General features: G+C 44.5%; 1 protein-coding gene across 1 annotated transcript in view; it reads right to left on the bottom strand.

Moving 5' to 3' along the window:
• TPK1 (thiamin pyrophosphokinase 1) overlaps positions 1 to 26,891 on the bottom strand; it is a 361,399-nt gene that overhangs the window by 292,339 nt on the left and 42,169 nt on the right. The window contains exon 3 of the mRNA XM_056857037.1: positions 10,541 to 10,615. Coding sequence (XP_056713015.1) covers positions 10,541 to 10,615 — 75 coding nt within the window. The remainder of the gene's footprint in view (positions 1 to 10,540; positions 10,616 to 26,891) is intronic.

The raw sequence follows: 26,891 nt of genomic DNA, 5'->3' as shown, positions 1-26,891 counted from the left end.
GCAATAGCAAACCATCCCTGTTCATCTCTTGCCTTGAAAACCCTATGGAATTGCCGTAAGTCGGCGGCAACTTGGTGGCACTTCCCAACACCAATGTGACAATTACATTATAAGTGTGCAGATATCTGGTTTAGAATTTGTGGAGTGAATGTTGTTCATCCAACTGCCATCCTGACATGAGTTCTCAGCACAACCTTAGGAGCAGACTGGACTGAATTCAACACTAATTCGAGACCTAACTCATACATTATATTTGAAGTGCGTTTGTCACGACTAATCTCCACTACCATCACCATCACCCCTACAAACTGCTGCTGCTACCACCACAATGTTCCATCAGTAAAACATGGGATTCTCCAATCATACGGAGAAGCCATATGACATACTATCTATGCTAGCATTCCCCTTCACTGAAGTGGCTAAAACCAGCACAGGAATGGTCCATGATGCATTCAAATGTTACAATACAATACAAAAACCCCATTATGTACGAACCCAGCTTGTTGCTAAGGTCGTATGCTCCCGCCTCTTCCTTCTTGTAGACAATGCAATGAAGGAATCCTGCTTTAGAACATGTTTTGTTCACTGCAACGTATAAATGCAAGCACCCAGGACAACTGGAGTTACTCTTCCCCCCATGAACCAGGATGTTGAACCATGGGCAATGCAATGAAGGAATTACACTTGCGAACATGTTTTGTCCACTGCAACCTAAAAATGCAATCACCCATGATAACTGGAGTTACTCTTCCCCCCATGCACCAGGACACTGACCCATGGCTCTATCTTGGCTTATGGGGTGAAAACAATGGCCAGTAGTCCTGGGGCACCTGCTTTGGTGTGTAACAGGTGGTGGTGGAAAGTAACGTCAAGTTGCAGCTGTCTTATGGCAACCCAGTAGGGTTTTCAAGGTAACAGACATTCCAATGTGGTTTGCCATTGCCTGCCTTTGCACAGTAACCCTGGGTGGTGGTACAAAATAGGCAAGTAGTTTTGTTTTTGCTTTTCAACCAGGGTTCCTTCACTGTACTTCAAGCAAGAACCGTCAGGGCAGGAGCAAGTTATGCAAGCCTGGCTACAATCTAGATCCATGCACAATGTGCTCTGAATGCCGCCACCCTATGGACTCCCCATGCGATCAAAATGTCCATTCTTTTCCGATGTTACGTTGCTTCCAACTAGAGTGAGGTTTGTTTTTGGTGATGGTAGCCATGCTACAAATGCAACATGTGAACTAGGCCTTAGGTGTACTTACTTAAGTGCTCACCATTATCCACAATTTGAGAGAGAACATGAAATTTGTCCTAGTGGACCTGACCAAAATCTACGTAGTCAAGTTTCAGAGGGTAGCCCTGTAGGTCGGTAGTAAACAACTAGATTAGAATCCAGAAGCACCTTACAGACTAACAAGATTTTGAGGGGTATAAATTTTCAAGAATAAAAGCTCCCTTCATCAGATATCTGGCAAAGGAAGCTTTGACTCTCTAAAGCTTATTCCCCAAGAAATCTTGTTGGTATCTACTGGACACGAATCTAAGAAGAGTTGGTTTTTATATGCTGACTTTCTCGACTTTTTAAGGAGAATCAAACCGGCTTACAACCACCTGCCCTGCCTCTTCCCACAACAGACACCTTGTGCAGTAGGTGGGGATGAGAGAGTTCAGAGAGAACTGTGACTAGCCCAAGGTCACCCAGCAGGCTTCATGTGTAGGAGTGGGGAAACCAACCCAGTTCACCAGATTAGAGTCCACCGCTCATGTGGAGGAGCGGGAATCAAACCCCAGTTCTCCAGATTAGAGTCCACCGCTCTTAACCACTACACCACTCTGGCTCAAGCATGGAGTCAAGCATGCCCTTTACAACAGCATCAAGCAAGATATCCACAAGGGCACTAAGTCCACTCCTTGTTCTCTGCCCTTAGCAGTTGGGATTCAGTGGCATATTGCTTCCATCCAGGAACGTTCCAGCTAATTGCTATAGCTAATGCCGCTTGATAGATCTTTTCTTCACGAGTTTGTCTAAGATCGTCTCCACTATTGGCCATCCCCTCCTCTTGGAGTAGTAAATCCCATGAGTTAATTAGGTGTCGTAATTTAAATTATGGGAGCGGGAAGGGTGCTTTCAGGGAACGTTTTTATGATGATGAACCGTGTCAGGGCACTTAACTTCTTCTGCCTCTGCAGAATAAGTAGTCTTATGAAAGCATTTTAGAAGGTGAGTGCAAGCAGTGTCAGAGAATTGTAAAGTATTGATGATCCAGACGAAGCATTAAACTCCTTGAGTTTTAAAAATGTAAAGAGAAGGCAATAAAATTAAAAAGATCTGGGGGGAAAGCGAAGTTTTCAAAAACATCAGCCGCTACATAAATTCACTGCAGAAAGCGATCTACACTATCGTCTCCTGCCAAGGACATTTGGTTTCCCTCCTACCAGTGAAATCGAAACCACTAGCACACCTCTGGACCGAGGGCAGGCACTCTACAAGTGCCCCACCCCAAGAAATACCACATCTACCTGATAATCTTGGTGATCTAGGAAAGAAATGGAATGATGAGGATGGTGCTTGGCAGGCCACACAGGGGGCAAACCAGTCCTCAGCTCATATCCGACACAGCTGGCTACTGCGTGGGGTCAGAAACCAATGATGAGCATAAGCCACACCTGTTGCCAACATGGTGTGGTGGTTAGGAGTGGCAGACCCTAATCTGAAGAACCAGGTTTAATTCCCCACTTCTCCACATGAGCAGCAGACTATAATCTGGTGAACCAGATTGGTTTCCCCACTCCTCCACATGCTGCCTAGAGTTGCCAGGTCCCTCTTCACCACCAGTGGGAGGTTTTTGGGGTGGAGCCTGAGGAGGGAAGGGTTTGTGGAGGGGAGGGATTTCAATGCCGTAGAGTCCAATTGCCAACATGGCCATTTTTTCCAGGTAAACTGATCCCTATCGGCTGGAGAACGGTTGTATTAGCAGGAGATCTCCAGGTACTACCGGGAGGCTGGTAACCCTAATGCTGCCTGCTGGGTGACCTTGGGTCTGTCACAGTTCTCTCAGAGATCTCTCAGCCCCACCTACCTCACAAGGTGTCTGTTATGGAGAGGGGAAGATGTCAATCCAGTGTGCGGCTGCTATAAAAAAGGCAAATTCCATGCTGGCCATAATTAGACGAGGAATAGAGAATAAAACTGCTGATATCATACTGCCCTTGTACAAATCTATGGTGAGACCACACTTGGAATACTGTGTACAGTTCTGGTCACCACACCTAAAAAAGGATATTACAGAGCTTGAGAAGGTGCAGAAAAGAGCAACCAAAATGAGTAAGGGACTAGAGCAACTGTCCTATGGGGAGTGGTTAAGATGCTTAGGGCTGTTTAGCTTGGAAAGAAGGCGGCTAAGGGGAGACATGATAGAGGTCTATAAAATTATGCATGGTTTGGAGAGAGTGGACAGGGAGAAGCTTTTCTCCCTCTCTCATAATACTAGAATGCGGGGTCATCTGCTGAACTGGAGGGTGAGAGATTCAAAACAGATAAAAGGAAGTATTTTTTCACACAACGCATGGTTAAATTGTGGAACTCCCTGCCCCAGGATGTGGTGATGGCTGCCAGCTTGGAGGGCTTTAAGAGGGGAGTAGACATATTCATGGAGGAAAGGAGTATTCATGGCTATTAGTTAGAATGGATACTAGTCATACTGCATACCTATTCTCTCTAGTATCAGAGGAGCATGCCTATTATTTTGGGTGCGGTGGAACACAGGCAGGATGGTGCTGCTGCAGTCGTCTTGTTTGTGGCTTCCTAGAGGCACCTGGTTGGCCACTGTGATAACAGACTGCTGGACTTGATGGGCCTTGGTCTGATTCTTATGTTCTAAGCCGGTTTGATTCTCCTTCAAAGGGAGAGAACGTCGGCATATAAAATATTGCGCCAGACGCAATATTTTAAACGTCTGTCCTCGCGTGTGAAATGCGTCAGCCATTTCAAGTGAAAGAACAACAAATAGATGGGTCAGGCTCTTTCAATTAAAATGTATTTAAAGGTTTTCTAGAGGCAGCGTACACACAAAAGGTGCCCCATCAATCAAGAAGCTCAATAAAGTTGCAGCGATTATAGCCTAGTTAAACATTCCATGATTAAGTCCTTCATTTATTAGAGCCAAAGTTATAAAACAATCAGACTTCTGAAAGGTCTAGTGTTGACAGCAGAGCAAAATGCCCATAAAATAGCAATCCATGTTCAAAAAAGCTATTAACGATGCAGATAAAACTGCTAGACCGAAGCCAGTGCTGGGATAAAAATAGATGTGGTGTGCTTTTCTCAAGGATTTGCATAAATCAACAATTGGATCCATCCCTTTTAAAAACAACTATTGTTTAATCAATAAATTATGTTGCCTTCAAGATACTCTATGTTACTTCTCGCTGCAGTGGAGCTCTAGTAGACTGGTTATGGGAACAAGATCTTTCAAATGCAGTTACAGGAGAGGAAGTAAAACCGACAGTGGCAGGCCTTTTCACATTTTAATGATATCTAAAGCACGGTGGTACACAATGGGGCCGATTCAAATGTAAGGTCCGCCCCCATGTCGAGACTGCTAAAAACTGTTTTCGGACAGCAGCTGGTCTAGGCAAGGTTTGTAACGTTTGAAAATATTTCACCAAATGGACACCTCCAATTGTAGTCTACTTGCCAGCATCAGTGACGACCAAGAAGATGCGGAGCCAGCATGGAGATGTTCCATGCTACTGGTGGTACACTTGGTGAGCAGCATTCAATTTGTACAGCTCTGTACAGAGAGATGCAATTCTCACGGGAGGAAGGCTTGTAGGAGGAAGGCTTGTAGGAGAGGCTTAAAAGGGAGCAGTAAGTACTCTTAACTATCTACATCAAGATCAATACGTCTCACATAAGAAGGCAGCTACATTTAGTAGAGCCAAGTGTCTTGCTCTAAGACGGGAATGCAAAGACTCCACCCATGTAGGGTTGGAGTCTGTGGTTCCATTCTGCTAGTGGAGGTGCTTTCCCTCCAGTGGAAGGAGTCTTCTGACACAAGATGCTTTTTTCCCTGAGTGTTTTGTAGCAGCAGAAATCTCCTTTCTCTAGTAAACTGTACTCTCACTAACAGAACAGATCCATGGCATCCACCCCACAGTGCAACAGTTTTCAACAGCATCCTTTTATCTTGAGCATCCTTTGGATTTCTGTGAAGCAAATCTATGGCCAAAGTTAAAGAAACGCGGTTTTTGAATGGCAGTATCCAAGACATGAAAACAAGCTACTTGGAACGTCAACCTCTTCTACACCCTGCTCAGCCTAATTTTTGCACTGCTCACACTCAAAATCCCTTTAGCAGCATGTTCAAAACGTCTTCCAAAAAAGAAAAAACCCTTGATGCCAACAGGATATATACTATCTTTTCCTTTCCATAGATTTAACAACCATTGGCTATTCATCTACCACTGCACACTTTAAAAAAAGGGGGAAATGAAAATGATTTTTTTCTTGACACTGTAAAGAGAAAAGTTGCCACACTTCTCACGCAATTCACTGATCTACTTCACAGCAGATAATGCAGTATCCGCTTCTCAGAGAGTGTCATTAGCTATTTTATCAAGGGAGTGCTATATTTATTTCATTCAGTATTATTTTGTGACCATCTTAAAACAGTGTGAGCTAGGGAGTCTACTTGATCCGGACAAAATGGACATTTGCGTTCTTTGGTGATAATTTTATTGTATCTCCCTTGCATTTCGGCTGAGTCTATGGCATTACACCTCGCCAATAAGAAAGTTCATCTAAATTTATGGATTTCTAACCAGCGGAAATAGTCTGGCACGGAAAGAAGTTCTATTACAGGGTATCTGGAAGAAGTGAGGTGAACATTTACAATTTGCTTTCCGAATACTGTTCCTTGCAGCTTTCAATTGCTATATTGGAAGGGAAAATCTTTTGCCTAACCTACTAGTCCCTAATGAGAGCCCTGTTTAAGTTTCACAGCAGAAAGTTCCACAGTGGTCTCCCTATTTTTTAAATAATTTATACTTTTTCTGTAATAATCTGTTAGGCTTTTTCCTCAAGCAGTTCAAAGCAAGCCTCTGTCACTGTGAGCTAAAGATCAGCAGGGTTCAGCACATCAAAGAATCACAAAGAAAAACGGTTAATTATTCATCGTCCCCTACTTATTTTAAAGAATACAGAATACTAATCCCCAATTCTTTAAACAAACAATATTTTATTTGTAGAGTTTCAACCTATGGCGGAGAATCAGGCTTATCGTTGTCCAAGCAGGCCTAGTGTAGACATGGTGGTTAACTATGGCTGGGGTACTGATAGGGGGTGGGGTTGTGGCTCAGAGGCAGAACATCAGCTTGGGATGTAGAGGGGCCCAGGTCCATGCACAAGGTCCCAGGTTCAATCCACAGCATCTCTGTCCGCCTCTCATGGGGAGGAGTGGGGAATCGAACCCAGTTCTCCAGATCAGAGTCCACCACTCCAAACCACCACTCTTAACCACTACACCACATTGACTCTCCTAAGGTGATTTAATCAGAGCTCCAAACCGGCCATTACTTACTCTATCTGAACCCATTCCTGCAATCAATCAGTATTCAAGAGAGTTCCCCAGACATTCTCTTAAGCCCTGACGAACCACCAAGCCTCTCCTGTCTTTTTGTTGGAACCCCAGAAAAGCAATCAATTCTTTTGTCTCTGGCTTTTCTGCCAGATTACCTCATACTGCCTCAGGACCCATTTAGGGATATAACTATTGGTCCTTTGGGGTATGTTGGGAGTATAAATATTGGTCCTTTGGCCATTCATAGTGTGTGTGTGTGTGTGTGTGTGTGTGTGTGTGTGTGTGTCCTGGATCCTTACACCCACTCCCACTTGAGTGTGGGCCCTTTCCTTTGCTTCTGGAAATGCTGGTTATTTTCCTCCTCAACGCTGCTTTCCTGGACGTCCCTTCGAGACTGGTAACTATCACCCATCCCTAAACACTGTCCAAGCTCCTACTCCTTTTCTCTAGTTTGTACTGGTGTGATTTGAGTGTGAATTATTGTTTGCTGAACATTCCTTTATTTGCCTTTATTTTATTTTTAATAAAACCTGTTTCAATTATACAACCGCCTACTCATTGAAGAGTGCTCACCTGGGACGATCCTGGTATACAATGGTTATCGATCCCAATTACCCTCTCTAGTTCTCTGTCTCATTCCCCCAACTTAAGTGGAGACTGCCTGCTTTGGGTAAAACGGGTAGTGGCTGGAGATCTCCTAGCATTACAAGTCATCTCCAGGCGACAGAGATCAGTTCTCCTGGAGAAAATGGCTGCTTTGTAAGGTGGACTCTATGACATTACTGCCCACTGAAGTCCCTCCTCTCCCCAAACCCTGCCCTTCTCAGGCTCCACCCCCAAAATCTCCAGTTATTTCCCAGCCTGGAGCTGGCAACCCTACTTATTTCCCAGGAAATGTCCTACACAGACTTATCCTGGCCTAAAACCATTAATTTCAGTGGTCTTAGACAGGAGTAACTCTATACAGAACAGCACAGCTAGTAAGGCAATTATAAGCAAAGCTGTCATCTAACACACAGTAGTAATGCTGACATTCTGCATTAAGGTACGTTTGGCTTCTCAGACTGTGTACCTTGTTTCTATCAATCACATTTTATTTATCTATTTAGGGATTTCATGCACTGCCTCTTCCGCAGACCTGCCTGAGGCGGCATACAATAAAACCCATAAAAATAACGTCAATCATCTATATAAAAAGCAAGACATTAAAAATAAACACAAGCCAGAAGCATAAAAAACAGCCCGAATTTCCATTGGGAAGCTTGAAAATATCCATACAACGGGCTAGAAGTAGACCATGAAATAACTTTAAAAGATGGAAGCCCTCATCTAAAAAGACAGGTGAAAAGAAATGTGTTGGCCTGGCATCTAAAAGACTGTAGCCCTGTAGTTACAGTGAACGCACATATAATTCGTATACAGGGTATACTTGATTTTCCCTTACACGTATATTTCTCATGTTACATTCAATGTATGCACAGATGAATGTGTAATTGAAACCCCACATATATGTAAGCCAGCATGGCATAGCGGTTAAGAGCAGTGGTTTGGAGCAGTGGATTCTGATCTGGAGAACCGGGTTTGATTCCCCACTCTTCCACATGAGGGGCAGAGGCTAATCTGGTGAACTGAATTTGTTTCCCCACTACTACACATGAAGCCAGCTGGTTGACCTTGGGCCAGTCACACTCTCTCAGCCCCACCTACCTCACAGAGTGTCTGTTGTGGCGAGGGGAAGGGAAGGTGATTGTAAGCCAGTTTGAGTCTCCCTTAAGTGGTAGAGGAAGTCGGCATATAAAAACCAACTCTTCTTCTCCTCCTTCAAGCTGGTCCCCAATTTAATTTGTAAAGAGAGCATGCATTGGCTTTTTCTGACAATCAGGCATACGCAGATTGTATGTGCATTCACTGTAACACAGACATTGTTCATGCATTCAGTATAACATGTGACACACTTGGTGGGTACCAAGTGATCCTCGAAGGAGAGGGCATTCCAAGGCAAGGTGCCACCCCTGAAAATACCCATTCTGTGGTCACCACCTGCCTCACCTCTGCAGGTGTGAGCACAGCATCAGGGTGTGGGAAGCAGATCTTAATAGCTTAGTTAACTAAACAAATAGGCAAAGAATGTATAAGAAGTCCTTACCAGGGAAGAGAGGACAGTGGTATTGCAGACAAGAAGAGGGGAATGAAGCTGAGAGACAGGGGCTTCCCTAAAGTTCATAACTGACACTCTCACAACCCAGTGCTCGACGCTGGTGTAGTGGTTGAGAGCGGTGGACTCTAATCTGGAGAACCAGGCTTGATTCCCCACTCCTCCACATGAGCGGCGGACTCTAGTCTGGAGAACCGGGTTGGTTTCCCCATTCCTCCACATGAACCTGCTGGGTGACCTTGGGCCACTCACAGTCCTCAGCCGAACTCTCTCAGCCTCACCTACCTCACAAGATGTCTGTTGTGGGGAGAGGAAGGGAAGGTGATTGTAAGCCGCTTTGAGTCTCCTTAAAAGGTAGAGAAAATCGGCATATAAAAACCAATTCTTCTCCTTCTTCTTCATGGTATGTCCCACAAAGGCGAAAGGGGCTTATTCCCAAGCAATGGAGCGCAGGGTTGCAAACCAAGCCCAGCTATTACACAGTTTCTCGAAAACAGTTTCTTCTTCTTTTTTTGCAACAAGCCAAGTTTTACAGGGTTTTTTTAATCACGCTGGAAATCCTGCTGCAGCCTCACTCTCAATTCTGTCCAGCTATCGGAAACTCAATAAATGACTGCTGGAAAGAGGCTTTTGGCTTTCGCACTGAAATATGGTAAGAATCTTTAAGGCGAGAATTCCTGCGCGGCATTGATTTTCCCATGGAAAGAGGAAATAGCGGCAAGCATATATATATATATATATATATATATATATATATATATATATATATATATATATATATCTCCGAAGTCTCTGAGTTCGACGTTGCTTATTCAAATCATACAAACCTCCAGCGTGGGGGGTGGGGGGAATGAGAGAAAAACCCGCTGTTGATGATAAAAGGTTACAAGCTCTCTTCTCTGGTAATTAAACCAGCATACTTTGTTGGTGACCTTTCAGAAACACATTTCACCTAAATTTTAAATGCGGCATTGATTCACTCCAATTTATTACAATCTCAAGAATCGCGAGCAACTGGGAGGCTTTTATTTCCCCCCACAAAAATGCTTTCCTACCCGCTCAATCCATAAAGAGATCCCATAATATAAGAAATGCAGCCTTTGCTTATAATGAGCGCAGTTGCGATATCGTGCCACTTGGGGCATCTTTCTCTGGCCCGGTGCTTGGTGAGGTGGGAAACTTGTGTCTCGTCAGAGGAGGGGCCGTGGCTCAGTGGTAGAGCATCTGCTTGGCATGCAGAAGGTCCCAGGTTAAATCCCCGGCATTTCTAGTTAAAGGGACCAGGCAAGTAGGTGATGTGAAATACCTCCGCCTGAGACCCTGGAGAGCCGCTGCCGGTCTGAGTAGATAATACTGACTTCGATGGACTGACTCAGTATAAGGCAGGGTCTGACTCAGTATAAGGCAGTTTCATGTGTGTTCATGTGTGTCTTTGGTGCTTCAGGATGCGGGCAGCAGCTTCCCTCATGACGACATGCTTTTCTGTACAAAATATTCTCTTCATGCATAAAGCTACATGTTAGGGAGGAAGGTTCTTGCCAAGCTTTCTCCCTGGCATGCTAACTTTCTGCATTTAGTCATTTGGAGTGGGGAGGGGTGGTAGGGAGGGTATTCACGCTTGCAAGTTCTCACCTGAAGAGTGAAATAATGCAACTCAGACCTCCCCTCAGTGACCACAAGGTCCCAGATTCCCAACAAGCCCCTGAAAATTAACCATATCTGCTCCCCAGAGAACAGACAGAAAGAACATCAAAGCTGGCATCAACTCATTAAAATTAAGCAAGCGAAGAGATCCTCAAAGCTTTTATTACCTTTGCTCCACAGATGATGGAAATGACCTCTGTCCAAAGGCTGGTTAAGAATCAGAAGACACACCTTCACGTTTCCTGTAAGAGAGATGGTGTCGATCATTAATTTTTTGCTACTCTGTATTCATCCCATCATCCAGAAGCCCTAGGACAGGCACAAGACTAGTTCAGTGCAGATGACTACATGTGGGGGAAATGAACTCGTGGAAAGAGGATTGTGTTCATTGGTCCCACCCATAGTTCCAGGTGTTGATCAGCAAAAGCACATGGAACCTACATGCACACTGTTTGGTATGTGCATGATTTCTGAAAACGGTGCAGAATACAGTGCATTCAAAGAGGGGCACGGCCTGCTGATGTGATCCTGTTCCCCTTCCCCAGGTTGATGATGATTATTTTTTACATTAAGACTCCACCTTTCTTCTGTCGCAAAACTCAAGTGACCACAGGGGTCCCCTACGTTGCTGAGCCTGCAGGGTTCTTTTGGAGTTTTGAGTATGGGTTGAGGGGACCACAAAAAAATGGCTACCACAGTGGTGGGACAAATCATACAATGGCCACCGTAAGGGCTGGGTCCAACCACAGAACATCAAGAGGTTCCACAACATGTTAGGAGGTTCCAAACCAACAATCCTTCTAGAAGTAGAAGAAGAAGAGTTGGTTTTTATACCCCCCTTTTTCTCTACCAAAAGGAACCGACAGGAGTCTCAAAGTGGCTTACAATCGCCTTCCCTTTCCCTCCCCACAAAAGACACCTTGTGAGGTAGGTGAGGCTGAGAGAGATCTGAGAGAACTGTGACTGGCCCAAGGCAGTCATGTAGAGGAGTGGGGAAACCAATCCGGTTCACCAGATTAGAGTCCGCCACTGATGTGGAGGAGTGGGGAATCAAACCCAGTTCTCCAGATTAGAGTCTGCCGCTCTTAACCACTACAGCAGGCTGGCTCTATTTTCGCGGACATAAAGGAGATACTTCTGAAGTACCTCCTACCCTAATGAAGGGGATCAAAGCCAGGATTGGATGTTTGCTTGGAGAAGAGATGCTTTGGGGAAGGAGGAAGAGGGTACCAGGAAACACACTGGCAGAGGACATGGCACCCACGGACACTGTGCTGGGCAATCACTGAGGTAGCATATCTAGGGTGTCCATGAGGTCTCTTACCCAGACGGTGGCCAGGCCCGTATCTAATTAGCTTCTGCAAAAGTTGCTGGATCAGGCGCCCCACAACCATACCCTGATAATCCCTGCACGTCTTTATGGGGCTTTTGCTTTTATCCATGCTTGGACAGAATACCACATTACAATACACTGTATTTAATTACCAAAGCTGAGGCAAAATAGATTTTTAATATAATTTACTAATCTGCTGACATTCAGCCTAAAACTACAATAGGAACAAATGGGACTTCATTTCATGGAGTAATTTATCAGTGTACATAATCCAAATCACCGCACATAATCCAAAACTAATTAAGAAGAAGAAGTGTTGATTTTTATATGCCGACTTCCTCTACCACTTAAGGAAGAATCAAACCGGCTTACAGTCACTTTCCCTCCCCCTACTCACAACAGACACCCTGTGAGGTAGGTGAGGCTGAGAGAGTGTGACTAGCCCAAGGTCACCCAGCTGGCTTCATGTGTAGGAGTGGGGAAACCAACCCGGTTCACCAGATTAGCCTCCGACGCTCATGTGGAGTGGGGAATCAAACCCGGTTCTCCAGATCAGAGTCCACCGCTCCAAACCACCATTCTTAACCACGACACCACACTGTATTAGATTTCTAGGAATGGCCGATAATCAACCATTGACTCTTTCGACTGGATCTTCTTTTCACACATGATCTGCAATGTACCACAGCACACCAATGTCTTGGAGCGAAGGGCTTCCAGGAGCACTTTGTCATGGCTTCCTGGCTGCCACCTTCTTCTGTTTGTGCCCTACTGCATATTCATGTGTCTGTCCACCTCATGAATCTTATGATTTATTTCTATTTATTTTATTGTTCAGTTCAGTTCTTTATTATTACAGTCCACAATCAGTAGGCATATAAAGGAATCATTAATTACAGAAAGAATAAAATTGATATATAAATAATCATGATAAACACTGGATAGTCCTAACAGATAACAGCTAAAACTACACATATCTATCAGCAACTTAATACTTCGACATTCTCCTGAGCAAATACTAGAGATTGAGTCATTTCAGAAAGTAAAATCTCTGCCACTCTTCAGGATTAAAGGCCATTCTCAATTTTGCAGTGATTACAGACCTGGGCGCAAAACAGGGCAACCAATCATGTTGTTTGGATGAAGGAATAAAGGGGATGCTTATAAAATTGCAGATGATACTAAATTGGGTGGGGTAGCAAATATGGTAGAAGACAGAGCCAGGATACAGGATGATCTTGACAGGCTGGAGAATTGGGCTAAACTGATAAAATGCATTTCAACAGAGAAAAATGTAAAGTTCTGCATTTAGGTAGGAGAAATCAAATGTATAATTATAGGATGGGGAAGAAAAGGATCTTGGGGTCGTAGTAGACCAAACACTGAACATGAGTCAATAGTGTGATGCGGTAGCTGAAAAGGCAAATGCAATCTTGGGCTGTATCAACAGAAGTATAGTGTCCAGATCATGCAAAGTGATGGTATCGCTTCACTCTGCTCTGGGTAGACCTCACCTGTATTGTGTTCAGTTTTGGGTACCACAATATAAGAAGGATGTAGACAAGCTGGAACGTGTCCAGAGGAGGGCAACGAAGATAGTGAGGGGCCTGGAGACCAAGTCCTATGAGGAAAGGTTGAAGGAGCTGTGTATGTTTAGCCTGAAGAGAAGATTGAGAGGGGATATGATAACCATCCTCAAGTACTCGAAGGGCTGTCATATAGAGGATGGTGCCGAGTTGTTTTCTGTTGCCCCAGAAGGTCAGACCAGAACGAACGGGCTGAAATTAAATCAAAAGAGTTTCCATCTAGACATTAGGAAGAATTTTCTAACAGTTGGAGTGGTTCCTCAGTGGAAAGAGAGGTCCTCAGGAGGTGGTGAGCTGTCCTTCCCTGGAGGTTTTCAAACAGAGGCTAGATGGCCATCTGTCAGCAGTGTTGATTCTATTACCTTAGGCAGATCATGAAAGGGATGGCATCTTGGCCATCTTCTGGGCATGGAGTAGGGGTCACTGGAGGTGTGGGGGGGGGGAGCTGGTTGTGAATTTCCTGCATTGTGCAGGGGGTTGGACTAGATGACCCTGGTGGCCCCTTCCAACTCTATGATTCTATGGTTAGGATTAATTTCAGCACAGACATAGTCCCATACCATGCTTTATGGGGAAAGGGGAAAGGACAAAGAATTAATGTGAAGGAGAGTTTAAAAAAAGAGAGCGAGGAAGTGTGTGGGGCAGCTGAGTGCTGCAGAGCTCTTAACCATGATTAAGAGATCAGGAACCATTGCACGAGCATTGGGACAAAGCATGTGAGCATATTCAATGTTCTGCCCTCCAGGCGTTCCTTAATCAGACCCTGTCCTTTAAACTCTGCAACTGAAGGGCTGGCAAGAAAGTCATGCTCAGGAGCCTCACAGAATGTTCTTAGAACGTCGGGTCGGTGAAACTTTTATGAGAGAACATATTTCTGACCTCGATGACCGCTGAGGTATACAGAGAGAGATCTTTTCCCCGAGGTAACTTTCTATTGTTTTAAGAGCATCTTTTTTTCTTTTTTCTTTTTTTAATGAGGCATTTCTCTTGCAGCTTTTGCCGGCTTAGCAAAACTGGTCACCTGCACTCCAAGGAGGAAAAAATAAACCTGAAGTGAAGCGATAAAGGACATAATACTAAATGGAACATTCCTAAATTCTGGATGTTACACAACTGGGCCCAGAGAACGGATTACCTTTTTCACATTTTAAAAATATTTATGATCGATCGACAGATGTATACATATAGGTTTATATCCTTGCTCATTTTAAAACTTTTCATATAAACTTAGTTTCCTGTCTCACTTCTGAGGGGACCTGAATTCTCAACCATGACATACTTACTTACTTATTTACTTTATTTATTTTATTAAACTTATATCCTGCCCTCCCCAGCAAAGCGCGGATCTGGGCGACCCACGCATTCTTAAAATGCAATTTCAATAAAATCACAACAAATCATATTGAACAATACCCGCGAATGAACCAGCCCCGTAAAAACCATGAAAATATCAGAACAATAAAACATCTGGCACACTTATTGCAGTATAAAGACCGCAGCACGCTTGCGGGCAGTCAGAGCCCCCCACGTAATAGCAATTATATTCAGATGGCAGCAGAAAAGGTGGGGAGAGGTGCAGGGAGGCCAACATTGATGGAAAGACCGTAGCTGATCTCAACCATAGGCCTGGTGGAATTCCTCTGTCTTGCAAATGTCTTGAAGGCCCTGCGGAATTCCTTAGGGTGCCGCAGGACCCTGGTCTCATTAGAGCAGTGGTTCCCAACCTTTTTTTGACCAGGGACCACTAGGACTTTTTTATTCGGTGCAGGGACCCCAAGGTTCCAAATAAAAATTCCGAGAATTTGAAAATAAACTTTAATCGTAACTGTTAGTTAAACATTAAACTTAGAATAATATTTGAATATATATTTTTATAATAGAGAACTTTTAATAGAAAATATTAATTTATTATGGGTTTATAACTTTGTTTCGCGGACCTTAATTTAGTTCTCGCGGACCCCTGGGGGTCCACGGACCCCCGGTTGGGAACCAGTGCATTAGAGAGACTATTCCACCAGACAGGGGACTATTCCACCAGAGAGCATTGTGTTCAACGAACAATAATATTCTGGTAGCCCGTGGCCCAAAGAGTGTCCAGCTGGCCCCGGCCAGCTGGACACTCTTCGGGCCACGGGCTACCAGAATATTATTGTTCGTTGAACACAATGCTCTCTGGGGGACCGACTGGAAGAGGTGGTCCCGCAGAAAGGTCCCGCAGGAAGGTCCCAGACCGTATAGTGCTTTATAACTAGGGGTGCCAATCCCCTGAGCGGCGGTGAGAGAGAGAAAAAGATCGCCATTTCATAGATGGTGTGACATCTCTTTGGTGATTCCTAGAGAGAACCGATGTCACTTCCAGGGAAAACCTAAAAGGGATGTTAGTCCTCTCTAGGGATTGTCAAACACTTCATGGTTTTACCAGAGATGTTCCAGTTATTCATAGAGAGGCATGATGCCACTTCTGGGTTTTTCCCGGAAGTGTTGGCACACCGTCGCCAATAGTCCCCCCATGTCTGCTCCCCAGTCTACCGCTTGCTGCCAGACCCAGCCTGGCAACTGTATTTATAACCTCCTCCTCATCCTAACACATTTTTATCCAAAGTATACATTACACACATTCCTTATCTTTGCCTTTAGCGTTAGCAACATTATTTATTTACTTCATTTATACCTCACTGTTCTCCCCAACAGGGACCAATAGTGGCTTACAACAGTCCCCCCTTCTCCATTTTATCCTCACAACAAGGAGGTAGATTGCATTTTAGAGTATGCAACTGGCCCAAGGGCACCCAGCAAACACCCATGGCAGAGCGTGGATTCAAACCAGCATCTCCCAGATCCTAGCCTGACACACTAACCACTACACCAGACTGGCTCTTACAGCTTCTACAGTTGCAGTACACACCATCAGTGCCTTGGCTATGGATTTTCTGAAGGGATTTTTTTTTTCTCTTACGTGAAAATCTCTTTGGGGAAGGCTTCATCTAGTAGTTTTAGTGGAATAACTTAAAAACACAACTCAGCATGTACAGTGCTGGTTAAGTGAGATCCCTCAGGGTGCTAAGTCAAGTATGGATCCAACAGCTAAACAACTCCGGTCCCATAAAGACACGCGCACACATGCACCCTCATCAATACCACAGTCATGTTTTAGCACTTGTCTGAAAAGGAAGAATTTCTCTGCAGCTCCCAATGATCCCACAAAGTTAGAACGGGGAGCTTTACAAGGAAGAAAGCCAATATGCCAGGGAAAAGAATGTACACTAATTTCGCCAAGAAGAAGAGTTGGGGGGTTTTCATACCTCACTTTTCTCTACCTTTAAGGAAGCTCAAAGCAGCTTACAATCACCTACCTTTCGCCTCCCCACAAAAGACACCTTGGGAGGTAGGTGGGGCTGAGAGATTTCGGAGAACGGCGACTAGACCAAGGTCACCCAGTAGGCTTCATGTAGGAGCAGAGAGACAAACCCAGTTCACCAGATTAGAGTCCACTACTCATGTGGAGGGCTGGGGAATCAAACCCGCTTCTCCAGATTAGTGTCCCCGCTCATAGCTACTACACCAAGCTTGCGTTGTGTTTTTAAACCCTCCAGCACAATACCACACTGGAGACAACCTTTGGAGCTGCAAAGTATCAAACTTCAAAATACATTCCCAGGTCCCGTCTGGTGCACACCCTGACCTGGATGGCCCAGGCTAGTTTGATCTAATCAAATCTTGGAAGCTACGCAGGGTTGGCTCTTGTTAGTACTTGGATGGGAGACCACCAAGGAATACCAGGGTCCAGAGGCAGGCAATGGCAAACCACCCCTGAACGTCTCTTGCCTTGAAAACCCTACAGGTTGCCATAAGTCAGCTGTAACTTGATGGCACTTTCCATCACCACCAACAATTAGCGTATAAAATTTTTTGTCCTACTCCAGCGTGGTATAATGGTTAAGAGTAGTGGTTTGGAGCGGTGGAGTCTGATCTGGAGAACCGGGTTTGATTCCCTGCTCCTTCACACGAGCGGCGGAGGCTAATCTGGTGAACTGGGTTTGTTTCCCCACGCCTACACATGAAGCCAGCTGGGTGACCTTGGGCAAGTTACAGCTCTGTTAGAGCTCTCTCAACCCCACCTACCTCACAGGGTGTCTGTTGTGGGGAGGGGAAGGGAAAGTGATTGTAAGCCGGTTTGAATCTCCCTTAAGTGGTAGAGAAAGTTGGCATATAAAAACCAACTCTCCTCCTCCTCCACTGTGACCAAGAAGCAGAAACCGGGGCAGAGTTTTGCACATACGGGTTAGCTTGAACCGCAGAAACACTGGAAGCCCTACTCACCTCCTTATGGGATCCCGAAATTTTATTCTGAACTGCATATTTTGCTGCAAGGACACCTGGATGTTGGCAACTCTAGTCCACCCTCTGAAGCAGCTATTTTGTCCAAGGGGACTGATCGCTGTAGTGTGGAGAGGAGCTGTAATTCTGAGCAATCTCTAAGCCCTATCTGGAGGTTGGCAACCCTATCTCCCCCACACCCATATACACAAACAATTTTTTTTAAAATCACGTGAACAAGGCCAGTTGATTTCCCCCCCCCCCGCTCGAAAAAAAATATTTAATCGGAAGCCCTTGCATTCTTTGACAGCCAAGTATAAAGAAACGACCAAAGTCCAAACAATGAAAGCAGGAGAGCTGAGTAAACCTCGATCCAAGGATTTAAAAAAAAGGAAATCCTATTTAATGAAAGAGAAAAGAAAACCTGGCATGGCATTTAAAACTTAATAGCTGTGAGGCCTAATAACAAATGTCAGCTCCTTTTTTAAAAAAAAAACTTTTATTTTTTAATAATCACGGGCCGTGCGATGTGCAGAAGGAGCCATTTTTAATGAAATGGGTGCAACGTATGGCAGCTTGACTCTCCCGAGAGACTATGGGGCTGTACTAATGGAAAATGAAAATACATATGCCTGGGAGCAGAACAATAAACGCAATAAAAATCAATGAAGAGAAGAGAAACTCCGGTACTTAATACTGTCAGTGTCTTTGTTTTTCATCATGCTTGGGTGGAAAAGCATTCCTTTGGTTATAAATCCCTCATGTGGCACTTAAGCCCACAGATAACAAATACTTCCACTTATTCTTTGGGCTGTTTTCATATTAACTTGTCCAATAGGAGAAAAAAATTGGACGGAAGCAGCGCTTAAAGTTTCAGTGGCCCAGATTCCTCGCGCTGCATGTTTATTTCCTTATTGATCTATTTATTTAGATACATATTTATGACCTTTGGAGCTGCAAAGTATCGAATTTCAAAATATTTTCCCAAGTCCTATCTAGAGCAAACCCTGACCTGGATGGCCCAGGCTAGCCCGATCTCCTCAAATCTTGGAAGCTAAGCAGGGTTGGCCCTGGTTAGTACTTGGATGGGATTCTACCAAGGAATACCATGGTCGCTACGCAGAAGCAACCTTCTCCTGAAGGTTTGCAACTGGTGATAAAAACAAAACAAAAAAGGAACCATGTTCATGGCTACTAGTAAAAATGGATACTAGTGATGATGCATACCTCTTCTCTCCAGGATCAGAGGAGCATGCCTATTATATTAGGTGCTGTGGAACACAGGCAGGATGGTGCTGTTGCAGTTGTCTTGTTTGTGGGCTTCCTAGAGGCAACTGGTTGGCCACGGTGTGAACAGACCGCTGGACTTGACGGGCCTTGGTCAAGTCCAGCATGGCTTTTCTTATATTCACTCCAGAACAAACAAAAAAAAGGGTAAAATTTCCTTGTGTTCTCTCGCCTTTTGTGTATGTAAAGTGCTGTCAAGCCACAGCCGACTTATGGCAACCCCTTATGGAGGTTCATGGCAAGTGACTAACAAAGGTGGTTTGTCATTGCATCCCTCTGCATAGCAACCGTGGTATTCCTTGGTGGTCTCCCATCCAAACACTAACCAGTATGATCCTGCTTAGCTTCTGAGATCTGATGAGATTGGGCTATGCCATGCTGCCTTTCCTCCTACACTCGCACCTTTTACTTAACCCCTTGGTCTCAAAAGCCAGTTCAAACAGGGAGAAATGCTATATCCTTACAAGGAGAAAAACAACTCTGAGGGGGAAAACAGAGCTACCCACATATGTAACCGATGCACAAGTTATTACTCTAAAAACCAACTGTCTAGAAAGTCCCTGGGTTCCCCAGAACTGGGTTACCTAGACTGTCTAGAATGCCCCTGGATTCTACTGCTCTGTTCAAGAAAGGGTGTAAGTGCTGAGTTTGGGTTCATCCACAGGAGCCTGCCTCCAGTGGAACAAACTCCTTATCCAAGGAGGGGGGCTTGGCCAGTGATAGAATATCTGTTTTGCATGGACATGTCCCCAGGTTCAGTCCCTGCCATCTCCTGTTAAAAGGTGGTTAAGAGGAGAGATGATAGAGGTCTATAAAATTATGCATGGTATGGAGAGAGTGGACAGGGAGACGCTTTTCTCCCTATCATAATACTAGAATGCGGGGTCATCTGCTGAAGCTGGAGGGTGAGAGATTCAAAACCGATAAAAGGAAGTATTTCTTCACACAACACATAGTTAAATTGTGGAACTCCCTGCCCCAGGATGTGGTTATGGTGACCAACTTGGAAGGCTTTAAGAGGGGAGTGGACCTATTCCTGGAGGACAGGGCTATCATGGTGATTAGTCAAAATGAATACTAGTCATGATGCATGCCTATTCTCTCCAGGATCACAGGAGCATGCCTATTATATTGGTTGCTGTCAAACACAGGCAGGATGCTGCTGCAGTCATCTTGTTTGTGGGCTTCCTAGAGGCACCTGCTTGGCCACCGTGTGAACAGACTGCTGGACTTGATGGGCCTTGGTCTGATCCAGCATGGCTTTTCGTATGTTTTTATCAAGTGATGTGGAACCCTTGCCAGTCAATGGCCTGACTCAATATAATCAGCTTTGTGTCTTCAGGAAGGCACCCCGCTTAGCTGAGCAAACCAGTAGGATACAACTTCTATTTTTGCCCACTGAAACCTGGCCATTTGTCAAAGTTCTGTCTGGCTTTACAAGCAACATGGAGTTTTGACCATTCCCAGGAATGTCATTTAGACGTAGTAAAACAACCCCATTCACTTGCTGGTTGTTTTCAGGTATGACTCGCTCCTGGACTCTTTGACTGCCACCGATGTCGCCCCTCTAGCTTCATCAATCTCTGGCAATGCCTTGTCAGTTTCTACCCCTGATTTACTTTACCTGTCTACCTTGTTTTCCCGTCTCTAAGCACTGCTGACTCTTCCCCTACGGATGGGGTAGCCTGGTTTTAACATTACTGTCCTTGTTCTCAATCTTTCAGAGTCCCACCGGGCGATTCGGGTCGGACATCCTTCGCTTAGATTCTCTTTCTCCCTTTCCCCAAAGGCGGTCCACGACAGCTTCCAGCCCACATTGACTTCAAAGGCTATGATTAATGACAGTGACAATGGGGGCAGTCAAATAACATACCATGGCTAATACGAGTTGATCCCTGCAATTACACAAGGGCTGGAACATGGCGGATAGCGTTCTGTAGAGTCACTTACCCTTGAACACACTTCAATTAACCAGCTAATCACAACGCGACAAGGGAAAGCAGCTTTGCTACTCTGCCAGCCATGGCTCCGTAGGCAGACAAAGGATCGGGAATAGGTAAACAGTGACACCAGAGGAGGAAGAGCATTATCCCGTTTGCTTTTCCAATCCCCCAAGTGGTTTTCCAAATAAGAGTGCGAATGACCAGAACATTAATTAAAAAAAAAAAAAAAAATTCTCCCAACCCCCAAGTTATCTTTTCCGTTGATACCCAGGCCTGAAAGGCCCAGGCCCGAAATAAAGGTTCAGACCCTTAAGGTTTCATTAGGCTCAAACGTGCACAGCTAAAAGTCTGACGGAGGCATAATTTAGATGTATCTAGCGTTCACAGCTTTGGTGGGGAATAAAAGATAACAGGGATAGCTGGAAGACCGCCACAAGTGCAGGCCGGCCTTGAAAAGTGACCGAGAGTTACTCAGTGACAGACAGGTGGCCAAAGCACACCTCTTGTTTCAAAGTGGTCCTCCTCCAAGAATGGTTGCGCAGTCACAGTGGGAGTTTAATTATATAGGACAGCAAATTGTACACAGGCTTGAATAATAATGCGTAGATGTGCCAGTTAGTAACGTGCTTTCCAAATATGTATAACACCGTAAAGAACTTCATGTCAAGCACCTGTCTGATTTACTAACCAAGTGATGGCTAACTTTGTTTTAGCAAGTGTGCCACTCCAGCGGACACTCCGGCACACAGGAAGCCCCCTATGCCTTGCAGTGGCTTTGCCTATGCTGTCCTGCAGAGGTCCCCAGCGTGGTGCTCATGGGCACCATAGTGCCCGCAGACACCTTTGCTGGTGCCCACCAAGTGTTTTTAGAAAGTGGGCGTAGCTAGGTGGGGCCACTGCCCAGCAGGGCTTCTGATTAGTATTGGGGATCTGATTGGCTGTGGAGATTAAAATAGCATTGTTTCAGAGCAAGCTGCCACCACAGGGTTTGGTTGTTTATGCATGGGTACTTTCACTCACGTTCGCCCCCGGTCTGTCTCGGTTGTTCCTTGGAGTTATGCATGAGTTCTCCGTCCGTTAGAGATGACCTCGCGGCCAGCCCTCACAAATGCCAAGACTTCCCGTCCCTCTATTAACCCAATTCTTCCATCTCCCCTGAGCCCAGCCTGCTTGAAATCCCCATGCATAAGGCAAAGCGCAGGACATGGAAGCTTGGGGGAGGGACATTTCTCTCAAAGACAGCACTACAGCCAATTACAAAGCAGTGTGTCCAGAGGCGGGGATTCAAATGCTTCCTGCTTCTTCTGAGTTCTTTCTGAGCAGAAGAGAGGCATTTAGAAACGAGGCTTGGGTTTCTCTCTCTCCCCCGTCCCTTTTAGGGAGCTCGGTATTGTTTTTGGTTTTTAAAATTCTTTTTGACCCGGCACTTGGGTTTCCACGGGGGGCGTGGGGAGACTTATAAGCACTACAGCCAACTACAAAGCGGCGTTTCATGGCGTGGGGACACACAAGCTTCTTGTTTTGAGCTTGGAGACTGCTGGTGCATAGCTTCGCAAGAAGGAAGTGTGGGTCCAGAAAGCAACGAACCTCAGGTTAAAATTCCCATGCATAAGCAACCTTTGTTTTATTCTCTCTCCTCTTTTCTGGTCCCTTTAAAAAAAAATTACTCTTCCTGCCCACTGCATTTGAGTTTTTTTCTGTGTGTGTGTGTCTCTTCCTCCTTCAGTGGCCATTTTGTGGTTGGCTCTGCCTCCCACATTTTGTGGTTGCTCCCACCAGCCTGTGTTAGAACTCCCAAGGTGCCCACAGGCTCAAAAAGGTTGGGGACCCCTGCTCTACTGAGCTGGACAGCCAGCAGCCACAAAGCGAAAAAGTGTTTTCAGGCCTTCCATCTTCAGCCAGCCCTTTCCAAATCAGCCCTTCTGCTGAGGAACCTCCATCCACCTGCCGCAAAAGTCCAACAAACTGCCGAAGTTCCTAAGGAGTGCTCAAGGATGCCCACTTATTTCACGAGGGACACCAGCCAGGTCCATCAGGCCCCACCGCTACCCTGTGCGCATCCTAGAAAATCCCCAGCACTCCCCTTGTGGCTGTGTTCGATGCGGTGAAGGTTGGCAGTGGGGAAGCAAGCTGTCCTTCTAGGGAATTTGTCTACCATTTCAAATCTTCTCCTGAAGAACTGGTGGGCCAATTCCAAGCAACGAACACGGTGCGAAAACCACTGCCGAATGGACTTATTTACACTGAAGTTTCCGGGATCTTACAAGAAAGCCAGCTAAGTCTGTAGAGAGATGGTCTGTTTTCATTATGTCGTGAAATGGCAAACGTTAAAGATGGGACAGGTCACTATGTTTTCTTTGATATTTTGTAATATTGCATACTTCAATTCTATTGTGCCTGATGAAGGGAGTTTTAACTCTCAAGCACTTACTCCCTGAAACTCTGGTTGGCCCCAAAGGTTGTACTGGACTCAAAACTAACCATTGCATACTTATTATTATTAATATTGTAGAATTGTTGAATTATAAGGGGGGAGAGAAAACTACAGATATATTCAATGGTCACACTCTCACAACCTGAGCCATTTTTGGCACCCAAGCCTCAGTCTGGCTGCTTATGCGCCAACACATCTTTTGTTCTGCCCCCCCCCCCCCCCCGCGCTCCTAGGAAATAAATCAATCCATTGAGTTTGAAAGGAGAAACAAATTAAAATAATTCTCTGAAGAGAGATATGTTTGGGGACGCAGTTAGCTTAAAAAATGTGCGAAGCAGTTTAATTAGAAATGTTGAGCACCTGTGGAATAAATCAATGGAATGACGCAAACACAAAAAGTGAAGTAAAAGTGGACTGCTCGTACTTCTTGCCAGGGTCTCAAGCTAGAAGCCTTTATGCTAAGAAGACCAAATATTATGCAGTCGGGAAAAACTTTTCCAACCTTTTTTGGTTTTAAACAAATAAATTTGTACGTCCATAGGATGCCGAGGCCTGTTCTCCTGAACTATTAAATTCACGCTTGCAGACAAGCGGATGAATCATTTCATCCAATTACCTCGCTTTGACTCAAAAATCTGGCAATTTCAGCATTTTTAAAAAAGCGATTAAAATGCCTCATCGGGCACCAAATGCTACTGTAATAAAAACAAATGTGGGGGACCTGAAATGTTTCCATCATGTTGGATATCCACTGCAGATCTAAACGTCATGAATTTCAAATCTTTGGAAATTCAGGAGCTTAATCATTTCCTTATGCAAAATGGCACTGCCTTGAATGACCAAGAATTAAAGCAGCTCAATTAAAAAAAGGAGCTCTTTTGTACAAAATAATGGCCAAGATGACAGAAGGTTTGTTAATACAGGCTGTCTACCCCTTATCCAGACATCCAATAACTGGACCCAAAAAAACAGACTTTTTGAACCAGCATGCAGGCATTATTCACAGGCCCTCACAAAAATATAAAAATATTGTTTAAACTTACATTCACACTAAGTGTATAAAGTGAATATAAAACATTTATGAAACATAAATGAATTTCGTGTTTAGACTTGGGTCCCAACCCCAAGATATCTCATTATGTATATACGGACCTCTTCTGGTCCCAAGCAGTCTGGATGAGGGATACTCAACCTGTACATACATCCAGATAAGCCTGAAGAAGAGTTGCACAGAGTTAGCAACACACTGTGTTACACTTTTGTGAGCTCCTAAGGCAAGGGTGTCAAACATAAGTCCCGGAAGCCGGATTTGCTCACTTGAGAGCTCTTATCTGGCCCGCAAGCCAGCCACCCCCCACCCCGGCCAGCGGAGGCAGCCACCCCCCTCCCACACACCCCACCCCCATTCCCAATCTGGGATGCCGAACCCACTGCAGGATCACCAGCCACCTCCTCCAGTCCCAAGGTGTCAGTTATCAAAGACTGTTAAATAAAAGAAAATACTGTAAGAGTGTTATTATTTTAAGCATATTTGTATTTTAAGTAAAAAATAATATCATTAATTGGCTTTGCCTGTGTCTTCTATAAAGTTTGTACCTCTGGTATCTGGCATTAAATTTTATGGTACACATGGCCCAGCCCGACCAAGCGACATTTATGTTATCTGGAGATCAGTTGTAATTCTGGGAGAACTCCAGCCCCTGCCTGGAGACTAGCAACCCTAGATGAGATTCAGTGAAAAAGCTGGCTGGATCCTACCCTACACCTCCGTTTTTTCACCCACCCAAATTGCTAAGAGTATAGCAATATTCAGAGAGGAGGATGAAATGCCAAGTGCTTTCAATTTAGAGTACACATACTCGGTATTGTCTTTTGCATCATTTACTCATCATTGCTTTAATAGTGTTGTTTATTAGTGTATCTGCATAAATTTGTGAGACGCTCTGTCTTAAAAACTCAATTTTCATGTTGTGTTTATTATTATTTTTCTTTATCTTATCTGGAAAACAAATAAAAGTATCAAGAAATAAAGTTTCAGAGGGTAGTTGTGTTGGTCTGCAGTTGAACAGCTAGATTCAAGTCCAGCGGCACCTTAGAGACTAACAAGATTTTCACTTTGGCTCTCGAAAGCTTATACTGTGGAAATCTTGGTCTCCAAGGTGCTGCAGGACTCAAACCTAGCTATTAAGAAATAAAGGGATTGGAAATTTACAGGGTTACAACTCAGTGACCAAAGTAGATCTCTCTTCACCAGACTAACTCTTCCTTGTAGTTACTAGGAGTTCCTCTTGCTTTGCTCAATAGTTTGCGTTGATAGCACCTACAGATTTATAGAGTTGCTGGGATCTATCTAGCCCTGTGGAGGGAAAGTAGGCCTGAGAAGCAGGCATGAGTGAACCAAGCTGTAGCCATTAAATTGTCTCTGACTATAGCAAACTTTACACATAGTATTCAACTATAATTCTGCTTATGCTGCTGAACCTTGTTTGCCGTTCCTGACAGAAGATAGTTAATGAAGAACAAGTCACTCTGATTTCCAAGTTCATGAGTAAACACGCTGAAAAGTCTATGCTGATAAAGGAAATAGCAGCTGCCAACTATAATTTTCAGCACAGTATGCAATGTGTCTGCTTAACTACATAGTTGTTTGTATCTATAAAATCTTGCCATTCTTGTGTATTCAAAGAGAGACTCTTGCCTGACCTTCTGGTGGGATAGACTCTCTCCTTGTGTATCGATGCACAATAAATTCTTCAACGACAGTCTCTGTGGCCATTTATTCATGGAAGGTTTTGCATTGGATTTGCCACTCTTGAGATGCACTTTCCCCCCATCCCTATTCTCAAAACTCAACAATAAGCCGCCATGCAGAGTTTTGAGAATTCAGATGAGGGAAATGTGCATCTATAGTGGCAAATCCAATGCAAAACCTTCCATGAATAAATGGCCTGTGTCTGTTTAGTCCATTCTTAGCCCTGTCTCTCACTAGGTTAGAATTCCCCAGCAGCCCCCCAAAATTAATCAGACCACCATCTAATACAGTTTGCCAGCAGCCCAAAGGTGCCAGCATAAGAAAAGGGGTAAACTTCTTCAGAGGATCTCAGCAACATCATAAGCAGACTATTCAAATCCTTTCAAAAATTTCACTTCAGAAGTCTTGCTGGAATAGTTCTTGCACATTTTTAAAGTCAGAAATTCTGAGGATTTCTGCTCAGATATTCTGCTACTTTATGAGGTATGTCCTGGGGACCATAGCAGTTCTGCATATCTATCCAACAGTGGCTCCCCATGACAGATGAGAAACATTTTTGAAACTGAGTTTTGTGAAACGTCTGGAGGGGGTCAAAGTCCAATATCCCATTGGACACGTCTTGGTATGCCTACAGTAGTAATCTGGATCTTGGTTTTTGTTTTCCAGCTCAAAGTGGCAAACTACTGTGGACTTGCACTGGGAGGGTTCTGATCCGGCGTTTCATCTGAAAACAAACAGGTTCCTTTTCATCTCAAATGGGACCATGAAGAAACCAGCGTTATGTGCTGATGCACAAGAACAGAGGTGAATTTGGCTGAACATCAGTTAGAAGGATTATAGCTTGAAATAACAGCTGTGCAAGTGCC

The sequence above is a fragment of the Euleptes europaea genome, chromosome 11 (genome assembly GCF_029931775.1).
Source record: "Euleptes europaea isolate rEulEur1 chromosome 11, rEulEur1.hap1, whole genome shotgun sequence".
Classification (NCBI taxonomy): domain Eukaryota; kingdom Metazoa; phylum Chordata; class Lepidosauria; order Squamata; family Sphaerodactylidae; genus Euleptes; species Euleptes europaea.
This window is presented reverse-complemented; position numbering and strand designations above follow the sequence as displayed.